This window comes from Syngnathoides biaculeatus, chromosome 7, assembly GCF_019802595.1.
Source record: "Syngnathoides biaculeatus isolate LvHL_M chromosome 7, ASM1980259v1, whole genome shotgun sequence".
Classification (NCBI taxonomy): Eukaryota; Metazoa; Chordata; class Actinopteri; order Syngnathiformes; family Syngnathidae; genus Syngnathoides; species Syngnathoides biaculeatus.
In genome coordinates this window covers 4,406,409-4,430,611 of record NC_084646.1, presented here as the reverse complement: position 1 = coordinate 4,430,611, position 24,203 = coordinate 4,406,409, and the positions used below count along the sequence as shown (strand labels likewise).

General features: G+C 41.1%; 1 protein-coding gene across 4 annotated transcripts in view; it reads left to right on the top strand.

Moving 5' to 3' along the window:
• Positions 1-24,203, top strand: part of eps15 (epidermal growth factor receptor pathway substrate 15) — a 35,007-nt gene that overhangs the window by 6,294 nt on the left and 4,510 nt on the right. Inside the window, exons 2-25 of one of the 4 annotated variants that reach the window (XM_061824258.1) lie at positions 263-304; positions 1,351-1,440; positions 1,524-1,571; positions 1,662-1,757; positions 1,890-1,952; positions 3,543-3,668; positions 3,957-4,016; positions 4,997-5,215; positions 5,444-5,589; positions 6,928-7,084; positions 10,052-10,134; positions 11,333-11,405; positions 14,476-14,637; positions 15,759-15,956; positions 16,041-16,445; positions 16,529-16,609; positions 17,553-17,718; positions 17,802-17,846; positions 18,283-18,680; positions 18,873-18,939; positions 19,023-19,093; positions 20,571-20,706; positions 21,221-21,429; positions 23,490-23,911. In XM_061824258.1, coding sequence (XP_061680242.1) covers positions 263-304; positions 1,351-1,440; positions 1,524-1,571; positions 1,662-1,757; positions 1,890-1,952; positions 3,543-3,668; positions 3,957-4,016; positions 4,997-5,215; positions 5,444-5,589; positions 6,928-7,084; positions 10,052-10,134; positions 11,333-11,405; positions 14,476-14,637; positions 15,759-15,956; positions 16,041-16,445; positions 16,529-16,609; positions 17,553-17,718; positions 17,802-17,846; positions 18,283-18,680; positions 18,873-18,939; positions 19,023-19,093; positions 20,571-20,706; positions 21,221-21,429; positions 23,490-23,492 — 3,144 coding nt within the window. In that variant the 3' untranslated portion in view covers positions 23,493-23,911. Of the gene's footprint in view, positions 1-262; positions 305-1,350; positions 1,441-1,523; positions 1,572-1,661; positions 1,758-1,889; positions 1,953-3,542; positions 3,669-3,956; positions 4,017-4,996; positions 5,216-5,443; positions 5,590-6,927; positions 7,085-10,051; positions 10,135-11,332; positions 11,406-14,475; positions 14,638-15,758; positions 15,957-16,040; positions 16,446-16,528; positions 16,610-17,552; positions 17,719-17,801; positions 17,847-18,282; positions 18,681-18,872; positions 18,940-19,022; positions 19,094-20,570; positions 20,707-21,220; positions 21,430-23,489; positions 23,912-24,203 lie in introns of those variants that run through there. The other 3 variants (XM_061824260.1, XM_061824259.1, XM_061824257.1) reach the window with 3 other exon arrangements.

Below are 24,203 nucleotides of genomic sequence, written 5' to 3'. Positions count from 1 at the left end.
TTTTTTTACTTGCTGATGGTGATCGGTCCCAAAAATCCTGGTTGTGTAAAGCCTACATTTTAGATAAAATTAGATAGGTGAGTACTTGATTACTACCCAACAAGTAAATGTGCAGTCTTTATAAACTGATTGTTGTTACCCTGTATTTGGTCGTTTTATAGGAATATTTAAAGTTAGCCTGTGTGTACTTTTGTAAATGAATTTTAAAATGGATGCGTGTGTCCTTTGTGTATATTTTTAATGCCTTGTTCTTCTTCAACAGCTCTCCAGTGGAAATCCGATTTACGACAAATACTATCGACAGGTATGCTCAAGCATGATCACAATACAGTTTAAAAATAAAATCCAATTGTACTGTACTGTGATTATCAGATGTTATAAACCTAGTGGACACTTACCTGCATAATATAATCAGAGCAATAAGACCTGTATCACCAGTAAAACTGCAATAATTACTGTAATTTCCGGCCTACAGAGCGCACCTGGTTATAAGCCTCTCCCATCACATTTGTAAAGGAAATACGATTTGGTACATACATACGCCACAGCTGTGTAAAAGCCGCCCACATTGAAACACGAGATATTTACAAAGAAAGATGGTACACCGAGAGTTTAACGCTAACGCTAGCGCCGTGCTAACAGGGCCGGTTTAAAAAAAAAACATACCGGTAAAAATCACTGAGATATGGCAGTAACACATTAGCGCAGAGCTAACAGAGTCAAACCGGTAAAAGTCACTTCCTCGGCACATATATTCCACCGCTCTCACTCATACCATTTCCGCTCGAGTGCCCCCTTACGGCCGTTAGATAAAATGCACAAATTAGCCGCATCGCCACATAAACCGCAGGGTTGAAAGCGTGTGGAAAGAAGTTGCGGCTTGTAGGCCGGAAATTATTTTTTCACAGCTCTCATTCTGAACTCATGAGATTGTGCACATGTACCTAATGTCGTGGCTGGTGAGAGCATGTAGTCGAGGTACAGTAGGGTGTTTTACTTCAATCATGATGCAGTGACCTGTCCTGTTATGGCTTCCTGTTCAGGAAGTTAGACTATGAATTAATAATGGAGCGCTCTGCCCATAACGGGTCAGCTGTGACCACCATGAAAGGCTGCTACCGGATTTTGTTCCACTACTGCAAATATACAGTACCTTTTGGTTTTGTTGCCAGTATTCATTTAAATACCTCATGTCCCCTTATTCACCAATTTATTACCAGTTATTTTCACAACTGCCTTTAGTTAAAAATACTGCTTTTTATGACCAGTTTGCTAAGGCAGATGCAGAATATGCTTTGATCATGATGGCATGTCTGTAATTGATGAGACCTCGGGGTTGTGTGCCTGCAGGTTGATCCCAGAGCCAGCGGGAGGGTGGCAGCGGCTGACGCAGCTTCGTTCCTGAAGCGGTCGGGCCTGGCTGACCTGGTTCTGGGCAAGGTAAGTAAAGTTTGAAACCAGCACGAAAAACGATGCTGTCTCCCTAACGTGTTGCGTTGACGGTCGATAAATGTCCTCCACAGATCTGGGATATTTCTGACTCTGAAAGGAAGGGTTCTCTCAACAAACAGGTATAAAAGTTCGTTGGAGGGGAGTCATACTGTATGTTTTTTTTTTTTTTTCTCAAAAGTATTGACTGGATGTTATTGTTACCTTCACAGCAATTTTTTATTGCACTGCGCTTGGTGGCTTGTGCTCAGAATGGCCTCGAGGTGGCACTCAAGAGCCTTAATGTGGCGGTTCCGCCCCCCAAATTTGTAAGTCACTTTCTTTTAATCAGTCCAAAAATAATGTCCATATGATCTGTTAGATGCTGTTACATTTAATTTGAAATCATTGTCATTCATTATACTACTTGAAAAGTTGAAACAGGTTTTATCTGTTCGCAGCAGGATGCTAGCAGCCCGTTGTTGGCAGGGGGATTGACCACCGAGCTCCCCTGGGTTGTCAAGGTGAAGCCTTTATGTTTGATTTTTAGAAACAATTTATACCGATTTTGAGCCTGTCACTGTTGTTCACAGATGATAAATCGATGTGGGCTTCAGCACCCACAACACAAAGTACCATCCGCTCGCTATATAAAAACAAATCTCTCTTTTGGTTATGCCATTTGTCACACACACACACACACGGAGAGAGAGAGAGAGTGGTTTGTTTTGCTAGTAAATAATTAGCAAAATAGTGTGAATAGTAATAAACAGTGCTTTTATACGGTGGTGGTGTATTGTTTAAATTTATGTCAATCATATGGCTGTGGTAGTGCTCATCTACCGTAATTTCCGGCCTATAAATCGCAACTTTTTTCACACGGTTTCAACCCTGTGGTTTTTGCGATGATGCGGCCAATTTGTGCATTTTTTTTTTTCTCACGGCCGTCAAGGGGCACTCGAGCAGAAAAGGTGAGAGTGAGTGGAATATATGTGCCAAGGAAGTGACTTTTACCAGTATGTTTTGTTTTAACTGGCCCTGTCAGCAATGCGCTTCGCTAGCGTTAGCGCTGTGCTACCATGTTGCCGCTGTGTTACTCCTGTGTCTCAATGATTTTTACCGGCTAGTGCGGTGCTAATGCTAGCGCGGCGCTAACGCTAGTGCCGCACTAGCTTGTTGCTGCTGTGTTACTGCCGCGTGTCATTGATTTCGTTTTTTGTTTTTTAACCGGCCCAGTTAGTGCTGTGCTACCGTGTTGCTACTGTGTCGCTGCCGTGGCTGTTTTTTTTTTTTTTTTTTTTTTTTTTAAACCGGTATGTTTTTTTTTTTTCTTTTTTTCTTTTTTATCCAGCCCTGTAACTGCTACCGTGTTGTTGCTATTTTAGGCAAAGCTAAGGTATTACAATTTTGAAAAGTCTTTCAGTGTACCGTCTTTCTTTGTCAATATCGTGTTTCAATGTTTGCAGCTTTTAGACAGCTGCGGCGTATGTATGTACCAAATGGTATTTCCTTTACAAATGTACTGGGTGAGGCTTATAATCAGGTGCTTTCTGTAGGCTGGAAATTATGGTAAGTAGTTTTCCCAGGTGAAGGGGGTTAGAAGACCCTCACTAAGAGCTGGCTGCTGACCCCACAAGTGGAAACAAATGATCAATTATTAGTCAAATATAAGGATTTTTTTCGTTTTGTTATAAATTGACTTGCCTGCCAGCAGTGCCTGTCGCAGATAGTTCTTGTTCACAGTTACATACTTTGCAAATATTACATCTCTTCTCACCGTCGATTTTCATACAAAACTATTCTATGCCATGTTCATGCTATATCTCCTCAAAAATGGAGCGACCAGATTTTGTGCTTTTGGGACCAACTGAAAAAGTTCGATTCATGTAAAAGTTAATAACGAGCCCTGTAATGTATGTATGATAATATAGCTGATATTGGATTGGGCAATATTGCTATCGGCCAAAGCTCAGGGCTGCAATAGATCTAAAAAAAAAAAAAAAAAAAAAATGTTAGGTCTGGACACCCTTTGCACATATACTGTAACCCATATATTAGCATCCAGAACATCCAATATTTCTGTTTTTTAAATTAACATTTTGTTGTCTTCTCAGCCTGAAGAGAAGTTGAAGTTTGACTCCATCTTTGACAGCCTTGGTCCAGTCGGGGGGATGCTCACAGGCGACAAAGTCAAGCCTGTCCTGCTCAACTCCAAACTGCCAGTTGACATTTTGGGCCGGGTATGAGCTACTTGCCGCACTGGTTTCATTTACTCTATTGTAAATCAAGTGACAAAACGGAGAAAATGTGCGTTTGAAAATCGAGCAGTTTACAATTTAGTGATTTTGATGAGTCAAAACGTCAGCAACTGAACCAACACAGAGCAAGCACAAAAAATGTGCTCTTATTTGGTAAAACATGAGGTTTTTGAGGAAGTGAAAAATAGATGTCAGAGTTTGCATAATGCACTCTCGACAAGTTTTTAATGAAAGCTGACCTTTTGAAAATACAATTTATGTGTGTTGAAGGTGTGGGAGCTTAGTGACATCGACAGAGACGGCATGTTGGACAAAGAGGAATTCTCTGTGGTAAGAATTTACTTGGCTTAGATTAACACTACCCTGGATCTGGTTAATATACTATTAGAGATGCAATACAGGTGGTGGTGTCAAAATTTCCAAAGACAATAAAGCTGTCAAAGGTTTATTGATTTAACAATGGTTATTATTGTGGTTGTAGATTGCCATAGTATCAAACTATGCCACACAGAACTCTCAGACATTGACAGTAAAAATGACCTTGCTGTATTGAGCATATTGTAAAGCGGTCACACACAAAACTCGATATGTCAGTGTCATGCTACACTAACTCCGAACATGTAATATTGCAAATTAAAACTGTGCCATGTGGTGTAATATTAATAAGCTATATGGTAGGAGCCGTTATTATAACACAAATGCCTATTCACGTTTTACTTTTGTAGGAGCAGACTTTTTATACAACTCTTGTGTATGTAATCTAGTGGCCAGAGGGGGGAGGGGACACTGCATAACAAATTTATACTATAAATCAGAGGTGTCAAACTCTTGTCGCGGGCCACATTGTAGTTAAGATTTTCCTCAAAGGGCCGTGATGGTGAAACCATAGAGATCCAGAATCGCCTCATCATATTTACACATGAAATTGATGATCTAGTTTTGGAATCAGAAATCAAGCATGATGGGTTTTTCCAACCTTTATTCATTGTTTGCTAACACAAAAAATTTTATATATCTCAACATTATCATTTATGATATATGACAATTTGTTGGGACATATTTTTGCAAGAATCACGGATTTTGACACTGATAATTCTTGCAAAAATGGCGGGCCACATGAAGACATGTGGCGGGCCGGATCTGTCCCCCGGGCCTTGAGTTTGACACCTGTGCTCTAAATGATTCTTCTGTGTGCTAATTTTCTGATCACTCTCGTTTATTATTTAAATGCATGTGTGATGACTTGAAAATGTGTGACCAATAATTTGCGCTATTTTTTGATGTATTTAATTCCTAAACTGCCCTTCCAGGCCATGTATCTGGTGTACAGAGCCCTGGAAGGAGAAACAGTTCCCGTGTCTCTCCCGCCTCCCCTGGTTCCACCCTCCAAGAGGAAAAAACCCTCGGTGCCTCCCGTGATGCCCCTGTTACCCTCGCCCCCCTCTGTCAAAGATAGTCGTGCCTCCCATGCTGGCTCTAAGACCATGCCCCTCCCCCCTAAACCCTCCCCGATGCCATCAGCTACCCCTGTGAGTACCCTTACCAGTGCATCCTGGCCATTACAGCTTTAGTTTGTTACAAGCACTTTAAAAATGATTTCAAACTGGATAGCTCAGTGTGTTTTTCAAAAGAACAAGACCAAAGGGAATATAAAGGTAAATGATGTCAGAATTTCTGTATGCATTAAATAGTTTCAGTCTGACTTGTATGGTTTTGAGTTGATGTTTTCCTAAATGCAACGTTTGGCATCTGCTCAGTGGGTGGTGTCGCCGTCGGACAAAGCCAAGTATGACGAACTTTTCAACAAGACAGACGGAGACATGGACGGGCTGGTGTCTGGACCCGAAGTCAGAGATATCTTTCTTAAAACGGGCCTGCCATCTGCCACGCTCGCACGCATCTGGTAAGGGATAAACAACTTTTTTTGTTTTGAATCTGAGTCTTCACCTGGTCTCAGTTTTATTACCCCTGAAAATTGTATACATTAGTTGCATCCACTCCCCCCAAAAAAGTATTGTAACAGAAACCTTTAGTGTATGCAGACCAGCGGTTGGCAAACATTTGTGTTCATGGGGAAGTGGGACATCTGCCCGTCGGATCTGTAATGGAATTTTACCTCGGTCAATGATTATTAAAAACACCCATGTAGTGTAAAATAACCCACCTGCCCATCCCTAACATGGTATAATTAAACATTTTAGAGGAGCCTTTTATTATGAGCAACCTCAGCCACACCGGTGTGGATGGATTATTTGTGAGCAATATTTGATAGCAGTAAGGCTTTTGTGTACATAGTAAATATCTTCCATCCTTGAGTTCAGCTCATGAAAAATGAAAGCAAAAATAAGTTGCATTTATATTTTTTTTGTGGATTTACAGTCCGTTAATAAATTTAATGCAGTAGATGACTAAAAAAAAAATTAATGACTGGAATTGGCTGGTGACCAGTTCAAGGTCTACCCCGCCTCTCGGCCAGAGTTAGGTGGGATAGGCTTCAACACCCCTGCGACCTTAGTGGTGATATCTGGTACAGGAAATGTATAGATGGCTGAATGAATCTTAAATCAGCATGGGGGAAAAAAAAACTGTAAAATTATTGCAACAAATATGACAGGACGTGGGTGGCATGGTGGATCAGCTGGAAAGCGTTGGCCTCACAGTTCTGAGGTCTCTGGTTCGATCCCGGACCCGCCTGTGTGGAGTTTGCATGTACTTCCCGTGCCTGGGTGGGTTTTCTCCGGGCACTCCGGTTTCCTCCCATATTGCAAAAACATGCAACATGAATTGGACACTCTAAATTGGTGATTGTGAGTGCGGCTATTTGTCTCGATGTGCCCTGTGTTTGGCTGGCAACCAGTACAGGGTGTACCCCGCCTCCTGCCCGGTGACAGCTCGCATAGGCTCCAGCACTCCCCGCAACCCTTATAAGGATAAGGGGCTAAGAAAATGGATGGATGAATGGATGACAGGACTTTGGCTTGTGTACATGCCCGGTGGGCTACATTATAGAACACAGCCGATTTTCATTGTAAACAAAAGGTCTACGGATGGAAAAGAGACAGTCATGTGTTGAAATCTGGAAAAGTACAGCACTTATAGATTTTCCCTAATTAGTTTCCATCCTGCTGTGTCTGTCTGCTCTATTTGGCTCCTGTCGTAATTGGCAAACGTTATTGTGATACGTCGTGGCCTGAGGCGGCGTCGATTGCTAGTCTGTTGTAACACGCCGTCGTTCCCTCAGGGAGCTTTGTGACATCGGCGACATTGGAAAACTGACCCGAGAGCAGTTTGCCCTGGCGCTACATCTGATCAATCAGAAGTTGACCAGGGGTTTGGACCCACCGCAGACCCTCACACCAGAAATGATCCCTCCGTCTGACAGACAAAATGTCAAACAGGTAAGACGTAGCAGATTTTCTCAAGGTCTCAAAATAATGGCTTGCAGCCCATTTCTGTGTAGTTTGCCGAATAATTGAAAAATATATAGAAAAGTTTGGACTTTGCCTATAACGTAAACAAAAAGTGATTTGACAATGTTTTGCAAATAAATTTAAAACAATATTCAATTGCATACGCTACATAGAAAAAAAGTAATGCTCCAACTCGTGTTTTTTTTTTTTTTTTTTTTTTTTTTTTTTTCAATCCTTTTTACTTTGATGCTTGCCCAATCTCAGAAAGCCTGGACTGGGGAAAGAGCGGGAAAGTTGAAGAATGTTTAAAAAAAATGTTTTTTTTTTTCCAGCATTCTGCATGTGAACAGGTTAATTAGAAACTGCTGAGTGTCATGATGAGTAATACAAGGAGAATCACAAACGGCAAGGATGTGATTGTGGTCACCACCTTGTGAAAAACTGTGTGAGCAAATAGTCAAAAAGTTTTAAGTCCAACATTTCTCAATGTTCAATTGCAAGGAAATTCAGGGATTTAATCATCTACGGTCAATAATATCTTTAAAAGACTCAGAGAATCTGGAGAAATCTGCACGTAAGCAATATTGAATGCTCGTGACCTTCGATCCCTCAGCCGGCACCGCATTAAAAAGCTGGCATCATTCTGTGAAGGATGATGCCAAGTGGGCTCAAGAACACTTCAGAAAATTATTCAGGTAATACAGTTCTGGGCCCAGGCTCATCTCAGATGAGCTGACGGAAAGTGGAAAGGTGTCCTGAGGTCTGATGAGACCACATTTCGAATTCTATTTTGGAATCATGGACACCATATCCTCTGGGCCAAAGAGACCGTCCTGATTATCAGCGCACAAAGTTAAAAAGTCAGCATTTATGAGGGTACGCAAGGTCACGGCATGAATAACTTGCACATTTGTGAAGGCACCATTAAACCGGAAGGATACATCCAGGTTTTGAAACATGTGCTTGCATCCAAGCATTTTCTTTTTCGGGTACATCCCTGCTGCTTTCAGCAAGACAAGCCATACCCCCATGCGTCTTCAAAAAGTCACTCCATTGCTTTTTTTTTTTTTTTTTTAAATGCATTCGTATCAAGTTACCCACAAAGCCAGTCTCTGGTAAATGGATTGCACTTAGATAGCACTTTATCTACACAATCACAGTGACCCAAAGCACTTTACAGAGCCTCACATTCACCAATTCGCACACACACACATTCATACACGAATGGGTGATTGCGGCCCTGAAAGGTTCTGCCAGGCTCACTGGGAGAAAATTAGAGTTCAGTGTCTTGCCTAAAGGGCACTTATACACGTGTACACTCTGTGGCAGGATTCAATTGGTCACTGGACGACCTGCTCTACCTAAAGCAGGGGTGCTCAATCCATCGATCGCGAGGCAGTTTTGGTCGATCGTGACGGCGTGGCGTGAGGGGGAAAAAAAAAAGACATCAGCCCTATTTTTCTGACCTTTACCTCACCGCGCATGTGCAAACAACAACAGTACAGCTAATCGGCTAGTTCCCCCTAGTTTAAGCCCTCGCTTAAGGAATCTTATCAAACATGAGTATGGATGCTGGAGTAAAGAACACAAAAACGTATCACTTTAATTCGGAACGTGAGGCGGACTTTTTTTTCATGACGTCATTTTCGAAGTGTGTTTGCCTCATCTGCCAGTGGAGTGAAATATGTAGCGGCATTTTCAAACTGTTCATGGAAAATACGACACCGACATTCTGCCGAAAAGCAAGATGAGAATGTGGAAACTGAACGAACAAAAATCCCAATTGGCCGCACAGCTGTCGCTTTTCGCACAATCTAGTTCGACAGCAAAAGCCGCCACCGAAGTTTGCGGGTTCGTCACATCATCGTTAATAACGAGAAGTCCTTCCAAGACGGAGAGATGGTAAAAGACCCATAGCTGACTCGTTGTTCGGATTTTTTAAAAATAAGGCGGGAATATTATCTTCAATAAAATCTTGATCGCTAGAGGCCGGCTGCTTGAAAAGTTGATCTTGGGGTAAAACAAGTCTGGGCACCCCTGACCTAAAGAGTCAGAGCCACCGTATCATAAAATCCACACTGCAGAGTCAACTGGTGGTGTCGGTTTTCATCTTGTCATCCACGTCTCTTTAAAAACTCAATCCTTCGCTCTTTTTTTTTTTTTTTTTTAATTTTTGGGGGGCTTACAAACATCACAGAGCTGTTCTGTAAATTGAGGCAACCGGCAAAGATCCATTTTCAGGGTGTCGAAATCGTTAGCTTGCTATCTGCAGGCCGGAGTGGTCAATGGGGTTTGTTATGGAAACTAAGGATTAATTCTTCTGTTGAGACTGAGGTTTAATAGTGAAAAAAAAAATTATATCTTGCAGGTTTATAAAATGTGTTATTGATGAGTCTAGTAGTTGGGGATTTTTCTTTAAGTATTTCTCCTGCTTTGCTTTTACTTGTTTTTTTTTGCCTGTCCTTCCTTTGCTTTCATAGCAACATTTTTTTTAATCTCTCTTTCTGCACTTCATATTTTTGCTCTCTCCCCCTTTCTCACACGGATGGGACAGAGTGAGTTTGCGCTGTCCATTTCATTCCTTTTTATGAAGCAACTCACTTTGCCATCATTCCTTCTTCATGCTGTTCTGTAAGATCAGTGTACATTTAGATGTAGTGTTAAGGTTGCTCTTTATATTTTGTCATATATTTTTAGCCCCACATGTGGTTTGATGTCCATTACAGAACCATTGCATATATATATGTGTGTATGTATATATGTATATATATATATATATATATATATATATTATTCATTCATGTTTGTCTTGAGCAACTTTTCTACACGAGTAAGCTCACCAGTGTAGCTGTCGTTTATTTGTTTGTGCAGTTATGTGACTTGCTATGTAAATGTTTATATTCTTGTTGGCTTTTTGCCTGCACTTAACAAATCTTTCTGCTTCCTCTGCTCCAGAATAATATGGCCAACCTGGCAGCTGACTTCTCTGCCATCAAGGAGTTGGACTCTCTTAGTAATGAAATTGTTGAACTGCAAAGGTAAGATTTGATGGTGATAGTATACGTGATGTGGGTTCTGTTTTTGAGACATTGCAGTGCCAAGTTGTTCACTAAACAGCATCTTGCAGGGATCAACATTAACTTTTGCAGCTTCTTGGCCTATTGGGCAAGTAAATCTAAATCTCACTTTCCCCATCCGAAAGTCCATTTGCCATAGGTTTCAACTAATATTACACACTTTTATAGCAACTGTTGATAATCCCTACATCATATAAAATATATTATAGGTTTTTTGTTATTGTTTATTGTATCCATGTGACAAAAAATAACTAAAATAAAAAATATGGTAAACGTTTGGTACAATAACAAATGACTAACAAATAAAATGACTAAAGTGAATTATCAAAACTATCGACTCGGACACAATAATTTTTTTAATAAATGCGAAATTACGATATTTCTGTAAAAATTCCCACTCGCCCAGTCGGGCAATCGTGCCGTACATTTAGTTTCCCGAAGATGCTTTTCGGGCAAGCCGGGCAATTGTTTATGTTGAGCCCTGTCTTGAAATGTTAAAAGATACTAATATGCCACCTCCTACAATACTGTACTCCATAAAATTTCATTGATTGCATATTCTTTTTTGGCCACCAGAGTGCGGTGTTTACCTTGATTTGATCCACTTAACTGACAATATAATACACTATTTACATGTAAAATGCCCTTCTACTTTCAAAAAATTCAGGTTACAAAATGACTTCCAGAATGGATTAATTTCTCAAGTAGAGGTGCCACTGTTTATAGAATTGAGGTTAAGTTCCCTTTTTTTCATAGCATAGTGCACTCTACAGCATGTGGGAGATTTGTGGTATATGTAATGTGTGCCTTTTTCCATAAATCATAAAAATAAAATACACTGTTGGAGGTGTTCAGGCAACATGAGAAGAATGTAGGTTGGTCCTCCCTCTCCTCCTCCCTCACACCAGCCATCTGCTTTTCACCTCTCATCTCCCACATACTTGAGAGATCGAGCACAAGCTCAGGCGTCGCAGTCTCTGCCTTATTCACGTTTCGATTTGATTTTGAGGGTCATGGTTGTTCAAGAGCACGGGGTTGCAGCTCAGGATGGAGCTGACGGGTTTTCAAGGGAGGGCTGGCTGTGGCCTGGTGCTCTGCGATATGTAACCTCTTTGTCCTCGATGGCTAAATGTTCTCGCATGTTGTGCTGGAACCCCAGGGAGAAAACCACGGTGGAAGAAGAGATCAAGGAGAAGGAGGAGGCCATCAGCGAGCGGAGCAGCGAGGTCCAGGTAAGCTCAATTTACTGGTCAAATGTTCATTTTTTTTTTAATATATTAATCAATTGTTGGAACACGCAATACTTGTTTCTGCCGTGGGCCTTTTCATTATAACATTCTAGGCAGGACAGTGTACTGAATTTAGTTTGCAACTTTTGTTGAAATCAAAAAACTGTCATGACACACACACACTACCTGAGATGTTTTGTGAACAACAATGGCATCCAAGAGGGTTGTGTCCTTGTGTGGGTGTGTGAAAATGTTCTGAACCTGATAAATGAGGACTATATTGGGAAATAGTAGTTTAAAGGGCCAGACGATTATTTCAGCCAAGGACGGGCAGCCTTCTCAGGGGACTCTTGTATTGATGATGTAGCTTGTTTGGCTTTTATACTGCACTGTTTCTATTTCGATACAGTCATTATCGGCTTGATACCTTCACACACCCACGTAACTTTCAGAGCATGACTTATATGTGGTGAAGCTAAATTCGGATTGGAAAATTGGCAGTGTTGACTGAAATTCTCATGTCTAGAAACATTCCAGTTAATTCAGACAAATGGTGAAGACCCACATATTCGCATTTCGGAAGTTTGCAGATTTATTTTGGGCAACCTCACTGTCTCTATTTGCTGTGTGGCGCTTGGGCCAAAACCATGTCTAGCAAAAAAATGTGTTTGGTGCAGTGATTACTCAACAACTAATCGATTATCAGATCAAATTTTTGATCATTGAGTAATCATTCAAATCCTGTGATTAGCCGACATCCAGTTCAGTGTACCCTTCCTCTCACCTGAAATCAGATGGGGTAGGCACCAGCACACCCAAGTGAGGATAAGCAATTCAGATATTGGACGAAAGGGCGTTCAAAGACTTTAACTTCTCCTAATTATATCTATTTGGCTTTATTTACAGTCAATAATTATAATTATGTCACAGACCAAACCAGTAACTGAATCGTAATCAATTTATGTTTCTGCTTTTTCTGCATTGCCAATTTGAAACAGTGTCCTATTTTTGAATAAATGAATGAAAATGTATTTTTTTACTCTGTCCCATTTATTAATTAATATAATCATTAGTTGCAGCCAAAGTCATAACACGGCAACAGTAATTTTCGAAGATGAAATTATGGGTAATATTTTGTTTTATGTGTAGTTTCACAGTAAAGACCATAAAGAATTATTGAAAAATTTTTACTTCTGCTTGTTAAATGAGTTGAGGCTGAGTTGTTTAGTCGAGCCATAAGCTTGTCTAATAGTTGAAAAATGCTTTGTTGCTGTTTTGCGGCAATTTAAGCAAGTAAAAACCTTTTTAAGTCTGCGTTACTTGTTACTAGTCGCAGCAGGGCTCGTTCTCAAGGTGTCTACTGTGTAATGTGCTGGGCCTGGAGAGGTTTTTGCAATCAGATCCTGAGTTGAAATTCACATTTAGCTCAGAAGATGGCGCCTCAGACTTTGGCAAACCTCTCTGCTTCACCAAACTAACGTATGCATGATACTTAGCAGTTGTGTCAACGGTAGGGGACATTTGCTGCATTTCAATTGTTTCAAATTTTTCTGTACTAGTATCATTTTCACTGAGAGTGAAAATAAATGAATTTTATGAGGATGATTTAAAATATTAGGTCTTTTCACATTATGCATAGCCACACCAAAGGACATAAAATCATGCCTTATCAAATCGTGTTTTTCTGGGCTCCTGAGTTATTTGTAAATTTAAAACAATTTCACATTTGTAGCGTTTGTTTCTCCTCGATATGAATTCATCTGTAGTGTATGTCTACAGCTGCACATTTTCACCAGTTGTACATTTGGATCATGAAGATGAGTGAAACTCCCCGTCGCCACTTCCGCTCTACAGATGAGTCACATCAAGTGTCAAGTTTCATGGAAAACACAGTTTTACATTTTGTAAGCCAGAGTTTGTGTCACCGTAGTAGAGGAATGACTAATCGGTTGCTTTGTGATCACAATTTTGTCTTTTTGATAGTCATTTGATGCGTTCTAGATCAGCGGTGCTAAATGTGTCGAGGAAAAAAAAAAAAGTCAATGTTCCCTCTAAACTGCGCGCATGCGCAATTGTGGACCGCTGATATTCTGCGTTGTGCGCAAAAAAAAATAATAATCCAATGCAAATTGAAACCATAACGTACAGCTATTCAGTTTGTGGCATTTTGCAATGTGATTCAATGAGTGAGGGATGACTAGTTGTTACATCCAGTGGCACGATTCACATACGTACTGTAAAAAATGAAAAGAAGCCACTGGTTTCTTTTAGGCAGCACACGGAACTTTCTCTAACAATGACCTCTGCTCCGCCTCACTCTCTTTCCTAGTTTACCTTACACCCACACGCTCTTAAATACGTACACTCATAATTACAAATGTTACAATACTCATGCAGCCTATCAATGTGTTTTATAATGACAGCGTCCACCACCGCTGCTTTAGTTAGCAACACAGTCTGGGCAACGTAGAACAAAGACAAGCTAGACATGCTGCTTATGTTTCCTTTCGATATTAATGGAGAAAGCTAAAAAAGAAATGCTGTTGTTTTAAGATGCAATGACTGTCGGAGTATGTGAATAATTGAAGAAAAAGTGGTTAAACTGGACGAGGTTTTCTCTTTTCCGAGTGGGAAAGGTCTGGTCTGAAGCCAAAGTAGAAAGTGCAGGGTGAGATGGTGTGTAATTTTAAAATGTCCCCTTGGCACAGCCTGATCTAGGATGAAAGCACAGACAATTTAGTGCACAAAAAGCTAATTCTGTATTTTAAATATATATATATATAACATAACATTGGGATTATCATCCACCCCCATCCCCGTCGTCGGTACCTCGCGAGAGGCTGGCTATTTGAAAAGCAGATCTTGGGGTAAAAAAATCTGGGGGCCCCTGTTCTAGATAAATGTAATAAGTACCCCCCTCACCCCTAAATAGATTTGACGATGTGATGTTCGCTCTAATGGTCACTTGAAGAGGTTTCCCTAGTTCTATGATGTTTAGTTTGTTAGATGTTTATGTTTAGTTCTATGGTTTGCATATTTCGATGGAAACTGAAAATGCAACGTTTTTCCACAGGACTTGCAGTGTGAGGTGGCGCGAGAGAGCGAGGTGCTGCAGCAGCTCCAGACTCAGCGGCAGAAGGTTCAGGAGGCCTTGGAGGAGCTGGACCAACAGAAGGGCTCGCTGGAGGAGCAGCTGTCCCACATTCGCCAGCAGACCAACCAAGAGAGCCAGCTGGTAGGTTTGGGAGGAGATTACAAAACATTATCACAAGCCCAACACTCATTGGCATTCATATTTTTAGCACATTTTTAATTTGCGCAATTTGAGGTATAGCATTACACTTTTTTTAAACATTAATTCGGCCTTTATCTTTTCATAATTAGGGGTACATCACAGTAATAATTAAAATATCAGGGAAGATTGATTGTTGCAAATGTAAATCCAAAACCATTACAAGGAATGTAAGTATGATAAACTTCCAACCATCCATTTTCCATGTTGCTTATGCTCACAAGTGTCACTTTCATACTGGAACCTATGCCGGCTATCCTTGAGCGAGAGAATGAGGAGACTCTGAGCTAGTTGCCAGACAAGCATTACATAAACATCCATCCATTCATCCATTTTCTTTGCCGCTGATCCCCACGAGGGTCGCGAGGAGTGCTGGAGCCTATCCCAGCCAGGAGGCGGCATACGCCCTGAACTGGTTGCCAGCCAATCGCAGGGCACATGGAGACAAACAGCAATCGCACTCACAATCACACCTAGAGGCAATATGGAGTGTCTAATTAATGTTACATGCTTTTGGGATGTGGGAGGAAACCGGAATGCCCGGAGAAAACCCACGCAGGCACGGGGAGAACATGCAAACTCACGTGGGTCTGGGATTGAACCCGGGACCTCAGAACTTTGAGGCCAATGCTTTACCAGCTGATTCACTGTGCCGCGTTACATGAACAATAAAAATTAATTTTAATAACATGGGAATTTCCCTCTCTAAAAGTATTTTCACATTTAGTGTATCAGTATAATGATTTGAGTTTTGTAATTGAATGACTGAAATTAATTTTACAAAATTATGATTTATAGAGATGTGGCTATATTTTCTGTGGGTTTGAAAGTAGGGGTTCAAAGGGTTAACCCAAATTATTACAACCAAATTATTGAAGGATGCGATATGATCAATTAGTACATTTATTCAATGAAATCATCATAGTCAAATAGTTATATTTGCTCCCCGTCGTCTTTCCTGCTTCCCATATTTCCTCCAAACATCCTTACATTTTGAAAACCTTGCACTAACTAACGTACATATTAACGGGAAACCCGACCCGATCGTCGGTACTGTCTGCCAGATTACATCGCTGCAGCTGGAGCATGAGGAGCAGGAGCAGAGGATATGTCAGTACGAGGAGGAGCTCGTCCAGGCTCGAGAGGAGCTTTTGGCTCTGCAGGAGGAGAGCAGGAAGCTGCAGGAGAAGGTCCAAGCTGCACAGGAGCAACTCACACCTCTGCAGGAGTCTGTACGGGACTCCTTCACACAAGTTGCCCAGGTCGGGAGGAAACGTCACAACCTTTTTCAGCTCTTTTCTCACTCTATTGCGATTGTGCTTATAAAGCTCTGCTCTGGCGTTCAGGTTCAACACAAACTGAATGACCTCCAGGTGGAAGAGAGGTCAATGGAAGCCCAGCTGAGCTGGAAGAGAGCCTTGGAAGATGACTCCCCTGTCATGGTCAATGGATCGGCAGGGCCCACGCCGCAGTTGCATCGTAGGGACCTCTCCCAGGACGACCAACCTAAAGAGCTGAAGGAAGAGGAACCAGTCGCTGCCTCAAACGCTCAGAAAGAACTCTTGGAACAAACGGAGAAAGGAGTGAAGGAAGAAAAAGGGGACGAGAAGGAGGAGGAAGAACGCCCCAAGACACCAGAAGAGGAAAAACTGAAATCTGATGCTTTGGATGATCTCTACACGAGTCTGGCCTCCTCCGAGAAGTACATAAATCTGCCAACGCTCACTAAGCCACAGGAGAAAACTGTAAATGTGTGAAATGACGCCTTTTCACGACAAGATCATTGAATAGTCTGAAGGTGTCTTTAACACACTTTCTTCTTTAACATCTCCAGGAAAACAAAAACCCTTCGTCTGACGTCTCCTCAGAAGTCCAAGATGATGCAGCGGAGTCGGCTAAAACGAGCTCACAGAAGGTAAAGACTCATCATACAGGAGTGATGATAAACTGTATTTGTTTCATATGACAGTAGTCCTGTGGAATTTGACCAAGCTAACCCTTTGAACGGACACGATATTGCATTGTACGCTAGTTCAGTTACGTCAGTTGAGGTCCTTCTCCATATCAATCAACAGATGGCGCCATTACTTTGTTGAAGTTGTGTTCAAATGGAAAAAGACCCTAGACAGGAAAATGGCAGGTTGATGCTGAATAAAGCTACCAAAAAATATTATTTCTAAAGTCAACTCGGCGCTGGTTATTTTAGTCAGTTGACTAATAGCGAAAAAATATATGTATCAATAATAAATAATCTCTTCAGATGTAAAATGCTGCTTATCACACAAGTAAGCAGCTGCTTTTATACAACCATCTTTAGTTTTGCGTTTAACGAATGTGCAAAAGATTTATAAAAGTTCCTAAATTTCTTATATTTGTCTGTAATTCTTTTTTTTAATATTGTCATTTTTATTGTTTTTATCCCGTTTTAAATGTTTTTCAATTGCTTTCCATCATGTAAAGCACATTTGAGTTATATCTGACACTCGTGTATGAAATGCGCTATACAAATAAATTTGCTTTGCTTATACCTAACAGTGCAAATGAAAAGAGATGCAATAATCTGACATTTAAATTTTTTAAAACGATGTTCAATCATGTAGAATCACAAGGAAAGTGGGAATAAGGTAAGTTTTTTTTTTTTTTTTGGGGGGGTGGGGGTGGGGCTTTTTATTTTCAGATTTTCTGAATGACTAGCGCATGATTTGATGAACTAAAAAAGGAAACATGTAAGTGGAGTGATAAATGCACTCAGGTTTATTGTACGTGTGTGTGTGTGTGTCTGTAAATAGTGTGTAAATAAGATTTCTGATTAGGATTTGTGAATTTGAGTAAGACAAAGTCACTGTTGAACTAAATAGGTGGCATCACCAGAGCCAGAGGCCAAACAGCAACCTGCAGCCTCCTCAGAAGTCACCCCGCCCTTATTACCAGCACAACCTCTTCCGCCTCGCTCAGCGCTGCCCACCACCAGCCAGCCGTCTTTGCCCGAGATGGACTTCTTCCACTCTGACCCGTTCACAGAGAGTGAGCAACATCAAATCTGCGGCTTATGTCATTTTTTGTCTTCGGACGCCGCAGGATTTGAAAATGCGACTTTTGTTTTGCAGATGATCCGTTCAAGGATGACCTGTTTGGCAAAACAAATGCTGCTGGTGAGTTTGAGAACACAAACATCAAATGCACTGGAACTTCCAAAGTTGAAAGTTGGTTGGTAACTTCTGTATGTAAACATAAAACAAACTAAATTCCACTTTGCGTACAGAATTTCGTCCTCCAGATACATTGATGGTGCAAAATTTAATGCAAATAAAATAACATTTGATTAATTTCCCAGCCCTATCATTTACTTGGTAAAATGAGTTTGTCTATATTTTCGATCTTTAAAATTGAAGTGTAATTAATTGTAAAGAGGAGCCAGACACTTCGTCATGGCTTTATTTCTTTATTTACTTCTTTTTTTTTCCTCATTATTATGGGTTGGAGGCATTTTTCCCCCTGACCATTTTGATCCTAATGTTTGGATCATTTGACTTTGAAGGTTTCTCTGTACATGCATGACCAACTAACTCGATATTTTTGCCCCATCAGATCCATTTGGAGGAGATCCTTTCAAAGGGTCAGACCCCTTCGCTGCAGACAATTTTTTCACGCAAGCCTCCGGCAGCCAATTTTCCACAGACGACCCTTTTTCCGGCTCTGCCGACCCGTTTGCTACCACTACGTACGCGCCAGACCCAGACCTGTTCCCGGCCAAGTGCCATGATCCTACCCCAGCGACGGCAGCAAAACCAGACCCTTTCACCGCCGAGGCCACAAATCCAAACGCAGTAGCCCCGGATCCGTTCAGCTCTACGAGCAACGACACCACTGAGTCGGACCCGTTTGCACACAAGATGAACACCACTGCTGAGGCGGATCCATTTGGTTCTCAGTACGCCGGGAAAGATCCATTTAGCACATCTCCGCCCAACGTTGGTCTGGCATTGGTGAGTACGTTCTGTCCTCACTGTGTTAGACATTGAGAGACTAACGAATGTTAATTTAATTCGGTGGTTTTCAAATCGGGGCGACCGCATCATGACCCCTGGGGGGGATGAAAATAGTTTAATCTCCAAAAGGGGGACACTGCAACATTTTTAAGAACAGTTCAAATTCAGTTCATCATTTCCTGTTCTTAGGACACCACAGCAGCCAGTGACCCTTTTGCTCCAGGCGGTACCACATTGAGTGCCAACTCTGACCCTGGTAGGACTTTTCAGGTAGCACTATCCTTTGGAGGATACCTCATATCAATGATATTAATCACAGCGTCCTCTTTATGATTGTAGATCCTTTTGCTGCTGTGTTTGGGAGCGAATCGTTCGGTGGGGGCTTTGCTGATTTCAGTGCCCTGACAAAGGTAACGTTGATTTTCAGAACAGTGATTGTACTTTTTATTGAACCGCCGCTAAAAAGAAAGTTTAACATTAGAGACAATTAATGCACACTTAATAGCTTCTGACAGCGTAGTACACTCTGGGCGGAGGGTATGACAACAAACAGCATTTAGGTAATGTACATTTAAAACATCAAAACCATGTGTGGAGAGTTAAGTTAATTGAAATGATTCTTTTCCAATTGAGGGAAACAAATATATATCTGTATCTTTTTTGGGTTTTTATCGCATTGTATGTGTGTGTGTGTGTGTGTGTATATATATATATATATATATTTTTATTTTTTTTTTTTAGGGGGGGGGTTTATCGCATTGTATATTGTTACTACAATGCTGGACACAACTGTACAGTGCAATTCCTGGCCTACAGAACGCACCTAGTTATAAGCCTCACCCAATACATTTGTAAAGAAAATACTATTTGGTACATGCATACGCCGCAGCTGTCTAAAAACTGCAAGTGCCGACATTGAAACACAAGATATTACAAAGAAAGTCGGTACACAGTTTAACGCGAAAAAAAACTTACCAGTGAAACTCATTGAGACATGCCAGTAACACGCTAGCACAGTGCTAATGCTAGCGCAGCACTAACATGGCCGGTAAAAGTCAGTTTCTCTGCACATATATTCCGGTCTAACTCTTACCTTTTCCACTTGAGTGGCCCCTTGCAACCTTTAGAAAAATGCACAAATTAGCCGCATCACCGCGTAAACCGCAAAATTACAGTATTATAAGGTTACTACAACACTGTACACAACTTTTCGTGTCGTTTTAATTTAAAAAGTACATTCCAAACAATTGTTTATTGCATGACTGAAACAGATTGTCATTTCAATGTACGATTGATGTGAGTTCTGGACATATTTACCACTGTGTTGTTTATACATATGTGGACATTTTTACTTTTTAAACTGATGGTTTTCAGTACGTAGTGATGTACTTAGTGCACACAACATTTGGCGCTCTTTAAGTGAAGAGGAACAAAGGCTAAGTGGGAAGTTCCCAGCTCTTATTAAAAATGCATATATGACATGTGAAACGCCATTCCTGACTAAAATGAAGGTTTTGGAAAAACACAGTTTGCCTGTTTACATTAGCATCTTATTTTGTGTTTAAAAAAAAAAAGACATTTGAGAAGATGGGATTTTTTTTTTTTTTTTTTGCAGTTTCTAATTTAAATTGCGCAAGTGTGCTTGTGCCCCCTGTCTGTGATGGCACTAAAACTTTAGAAAGTAGAAACCCTCATATAACTGATAGAAACTCTCCCTCGTCATTGTGAAATGAGTTCGGGGAAATGGAGACGGGTTCACCAGTGCCGTTAAATCAGAACAAAAACAACAAAGTGAAACCGAGAGCAGTCTGTGATAAATATGAAAACTGAACCAGGAACAAACTCCAAACATTGCGTTCTGCATGCGTTTATTCTTGATTGTTGCAGTCGAATGGCGGTGATCAGTTTGGCGTGAACAATAAAAACCTGTTCCAAGAGGACAGCCAGTCTGCCAATGTGGACCTTCCTCCAGCGCTACCTCCCAAAACTGGGACCCCAACTCGACCGCCTCCTCCACCTCCAGGTCAGTACCGTGTCCTTGATGGCCCTTTTCCACTGCCTGGTACCGCCACGGCTCGACAGCGCTATTGACTGTACTAGAAATAATACCCGTCAGCATGGGTTGGTGAGCAAATCTATAGAGCTTTTGCACCTACGTCATAAATTCTCGTGACTTTTGTTTACATCGCCATATTGCCGGTCTAGCAGAGCATTGTTCAATGCTAAGTCGCTCGGAGATGACACGAAAATACATCTTTATAGCACGCTGCATTTTGATGCTCCACTTTGCTCCAACATTTCCCAAATGTTGAGCTCTCCATTCTTGTTTGTTTGCATCTCACATTTTAAATAATGCATTCAATGGGAGTTTTCTCCCAAATTTTCTGATACAATTTTTTTGAAATGGCCTCTCAAAAGTGTGGAGAGCTTAGCCTGAGCTGTCGGTTTGCAGTGGAAAAGCATCAAATGTGTGCTTGTGAGCGTTGGCTCGTTTGTCACGGTTCCATCTGAAACCCACGCTTGCCTCATCCGCGCAGGTAAGAGATCTTCCCTCTCCAGAACAGAGTCCTCGGACTCCTTCCACCGACGTGGCCCCTTCCCCACGCAGAACTCGGGAGAGTTCTCCTCCTCTTCCTCCTCCTCCTCCTCCCTACCCGCCAAGGATCCCGTAGCTGACCCCTTCGCCCCCTCCTCCCCTACTCGTCAACACGCTCAGGAAGCTGACCGATTTGCCAGCTTTGACAAAGTGAGCCGCACGCCGTCGCCCTCTCCCTCACCTCCACCTCACTCTCACTAGACACACACACACACACACACATTCCTTCCTTTGCTTACTCCCTGCTCACTCAGACAAGTAGCATCGCTCTCTCAAGCCCTCCGTCCATTTCGCGTGATACCAATGAACACTTTGTGAAGCACGTAGACACGTACCTTACATTCACATTTATTTCCCTTCATCATTAATGGGATTGGGGACATGATTTAAACATTTATGTGTGTAACTTTTTTTTATTTTTGTGATTGGATGGAAAAACTATGAAAGAATGTGGCAACACTGACCAACACTTTACTCGATTTCATCCAACCACTACCACATTGGAACTATAAAAATCATCAATACTATACAAAAACGCTATCTAAAACCTGAGCCATGTACATCTGGAGCAGTTCATATCATTCATGCAATAATTAATAATAAATAAATAATAAAACGATATAAAAATTTACATCACACTTACCTGAGATGGTGATTCCTAAATGTCGTAAGAGGTACTGATTGCTACAGATGGAGTCTGATGGCGAAAATTGGTTAAAACAAGTTTTGCTGTGACTGACCAATTAGTATCAAGAAAAGTTCTGATTACCGTATTTTCCGCACAATAAGGCGCACCGCATTATAAGGCGCACCCCCAATGAATGGCCTATTTCAAGACTTTTTTCATATATAAGGCGCGCACCGCATAAGGCGCATAGAATAGACACTACGGTAGAGGCTGGGTTTACCATCCATTAGATGGAGCTGCGCTCAAGGCCCAATATTGATCCATATATAAGGCGCACCTGATTATGAGGCGCACTGGCAACTTTTGAGAAAATTAAAAGCTTTTAGGTGCACCTTATAGTGTGTAAAATTAGTTGATAATAGTTTCAAGGGAAATTCCGGTGATTTGGATTAACAATGTATTCATGTATCTTGAAAATGTGGCGTTAATCCGCTCTCATTTAATGGTTTTTTTTTAGATTTTTATCGGCAATTACTAATTTTCATGGGCACCACCATTTTGGCGAATCACATGACCTACGTGGGCGGATGTGACTTAAAAGGCGCGGCGACAAAGGCTCGCTTACGTTGGGAAACTATTGGGGCCGCTCGCCGGAGCTTGCTCGTCAGACTGCGTCATTCCCGTTTAAAGAACCATCCAAAAATTCTACATTATTTACAGCCACAGGTTCAAATCAGTACAGATGTATTCCTCCGTCTTCCCTATCAACCGATACCGCAATTTCTTCACCAGATGAGGATAAATCCGAGAAATCAGCGCTGGCCACAATAGTTTCCCAACGTAAGCGAGCCTTTGTTGCCAGGCCTATCATGTGATTCACCAAAATGGCGGCGCCCATGAAAATTTGTAGTTGCTGATTTAAAAAAAACAAAACAAAACAAAAAAAAAAATAATAATAATCTTCTCAAAACACCATTAAATGGGAGAGGATTAACATCACATTGTCAAGGTACAGTGCATATCACATGACCTATTGGATACATTGATTTTACATTGCATTCATTCAGAAGGTTTTGGGCAGATTATACTGACATGATAGGAAAGAGATGCTGAAATATGATTGGATGAAAAAGAGTTATCGTATTTTCTCCACTATAAGGCGCACCTTCAATGAATGGCCTATTTTTAAACTTTTTTTGTATATAAGCCGCTCCGCATTATAAGGCGCATAGAATTGACACTACAGTAGAGGTTTGGGTTACGTATGCATCCATTAGATGGAGCTTCACTAAAGGTCCAATATTGATCCATATATAAGGCGCACCTGATTATAAGGCGCGCCGTCGGCTTTTGAGAAAATTAAAGGCTGTTAGGTGTGCCTTATGGTGCGGAAAATACGGTAATTTACACGTGCTGTACTGGAAGAAGTGGAGAGTAAACTGTTGGGAATATATGAATACAATTCCACGGAACAAACAAAATTTAGGTTGTGACTAGATCAGTGCTTTGAATCGTTTAAGACAGTTTAACACTAAATGTGCTGGACCCTTTTTTTGCAATGACACTCAAACATGCTTTGCAGTGAATGGAGGGAAGAGGAGGAGACTGCTTGTCTGGCCCATGTTCGCCATCCCAACTTTAATCCAAAGTTCATTTTAATTGACACTTTCCTTCCACTGAGACATTTATGCACCTTTTTAATTCCACTTGTGTCACGGGTTCAGTACGTCATATTTCTGTTGTGTATTTTATGAAGTTTGACAGAGTTTTAGTTGCACTGCTTTAAATGTAGAAGTTAAAAAAAAAAAAAGGGCCCACTTGGAACGGTGCAATGTGGGATGCGTGACTTCATTACCGCCACCCCTTCTCACGTCACATGAGCGTACCCGCATGACCCCTGCACGTCCTTCGTCGGCTAGCTCGTGTTTTTCTTATATGTATGTCTGTGCATGTTTGTCCTGACATCTTTGTTGACAAAGGCGTTAAATAAAGATTTCAAGCACGGATGCCCTCTTTTGAATTTTGTGTATCCAGGTGCATGCAACTGCATGAACGTTTGCCATTTGATTGAGCCAAAATAGCCTCGATTTATTTAAAAAAAAAAAAAAAGACACGTGTGTATCTTGACTGTGTGTACATATGTAAACTATATGCAAATTACTATTTACAATAATAAATGATCTCGTCTCAGTTTACTCACACGTGTACTTGGTGTGAAAATCTGGACCTGTTCACGCAAATTTTTTTCTGTCGTACGAATGGCAACAAGTGGATACACAGGCTAAATGTACAGAAA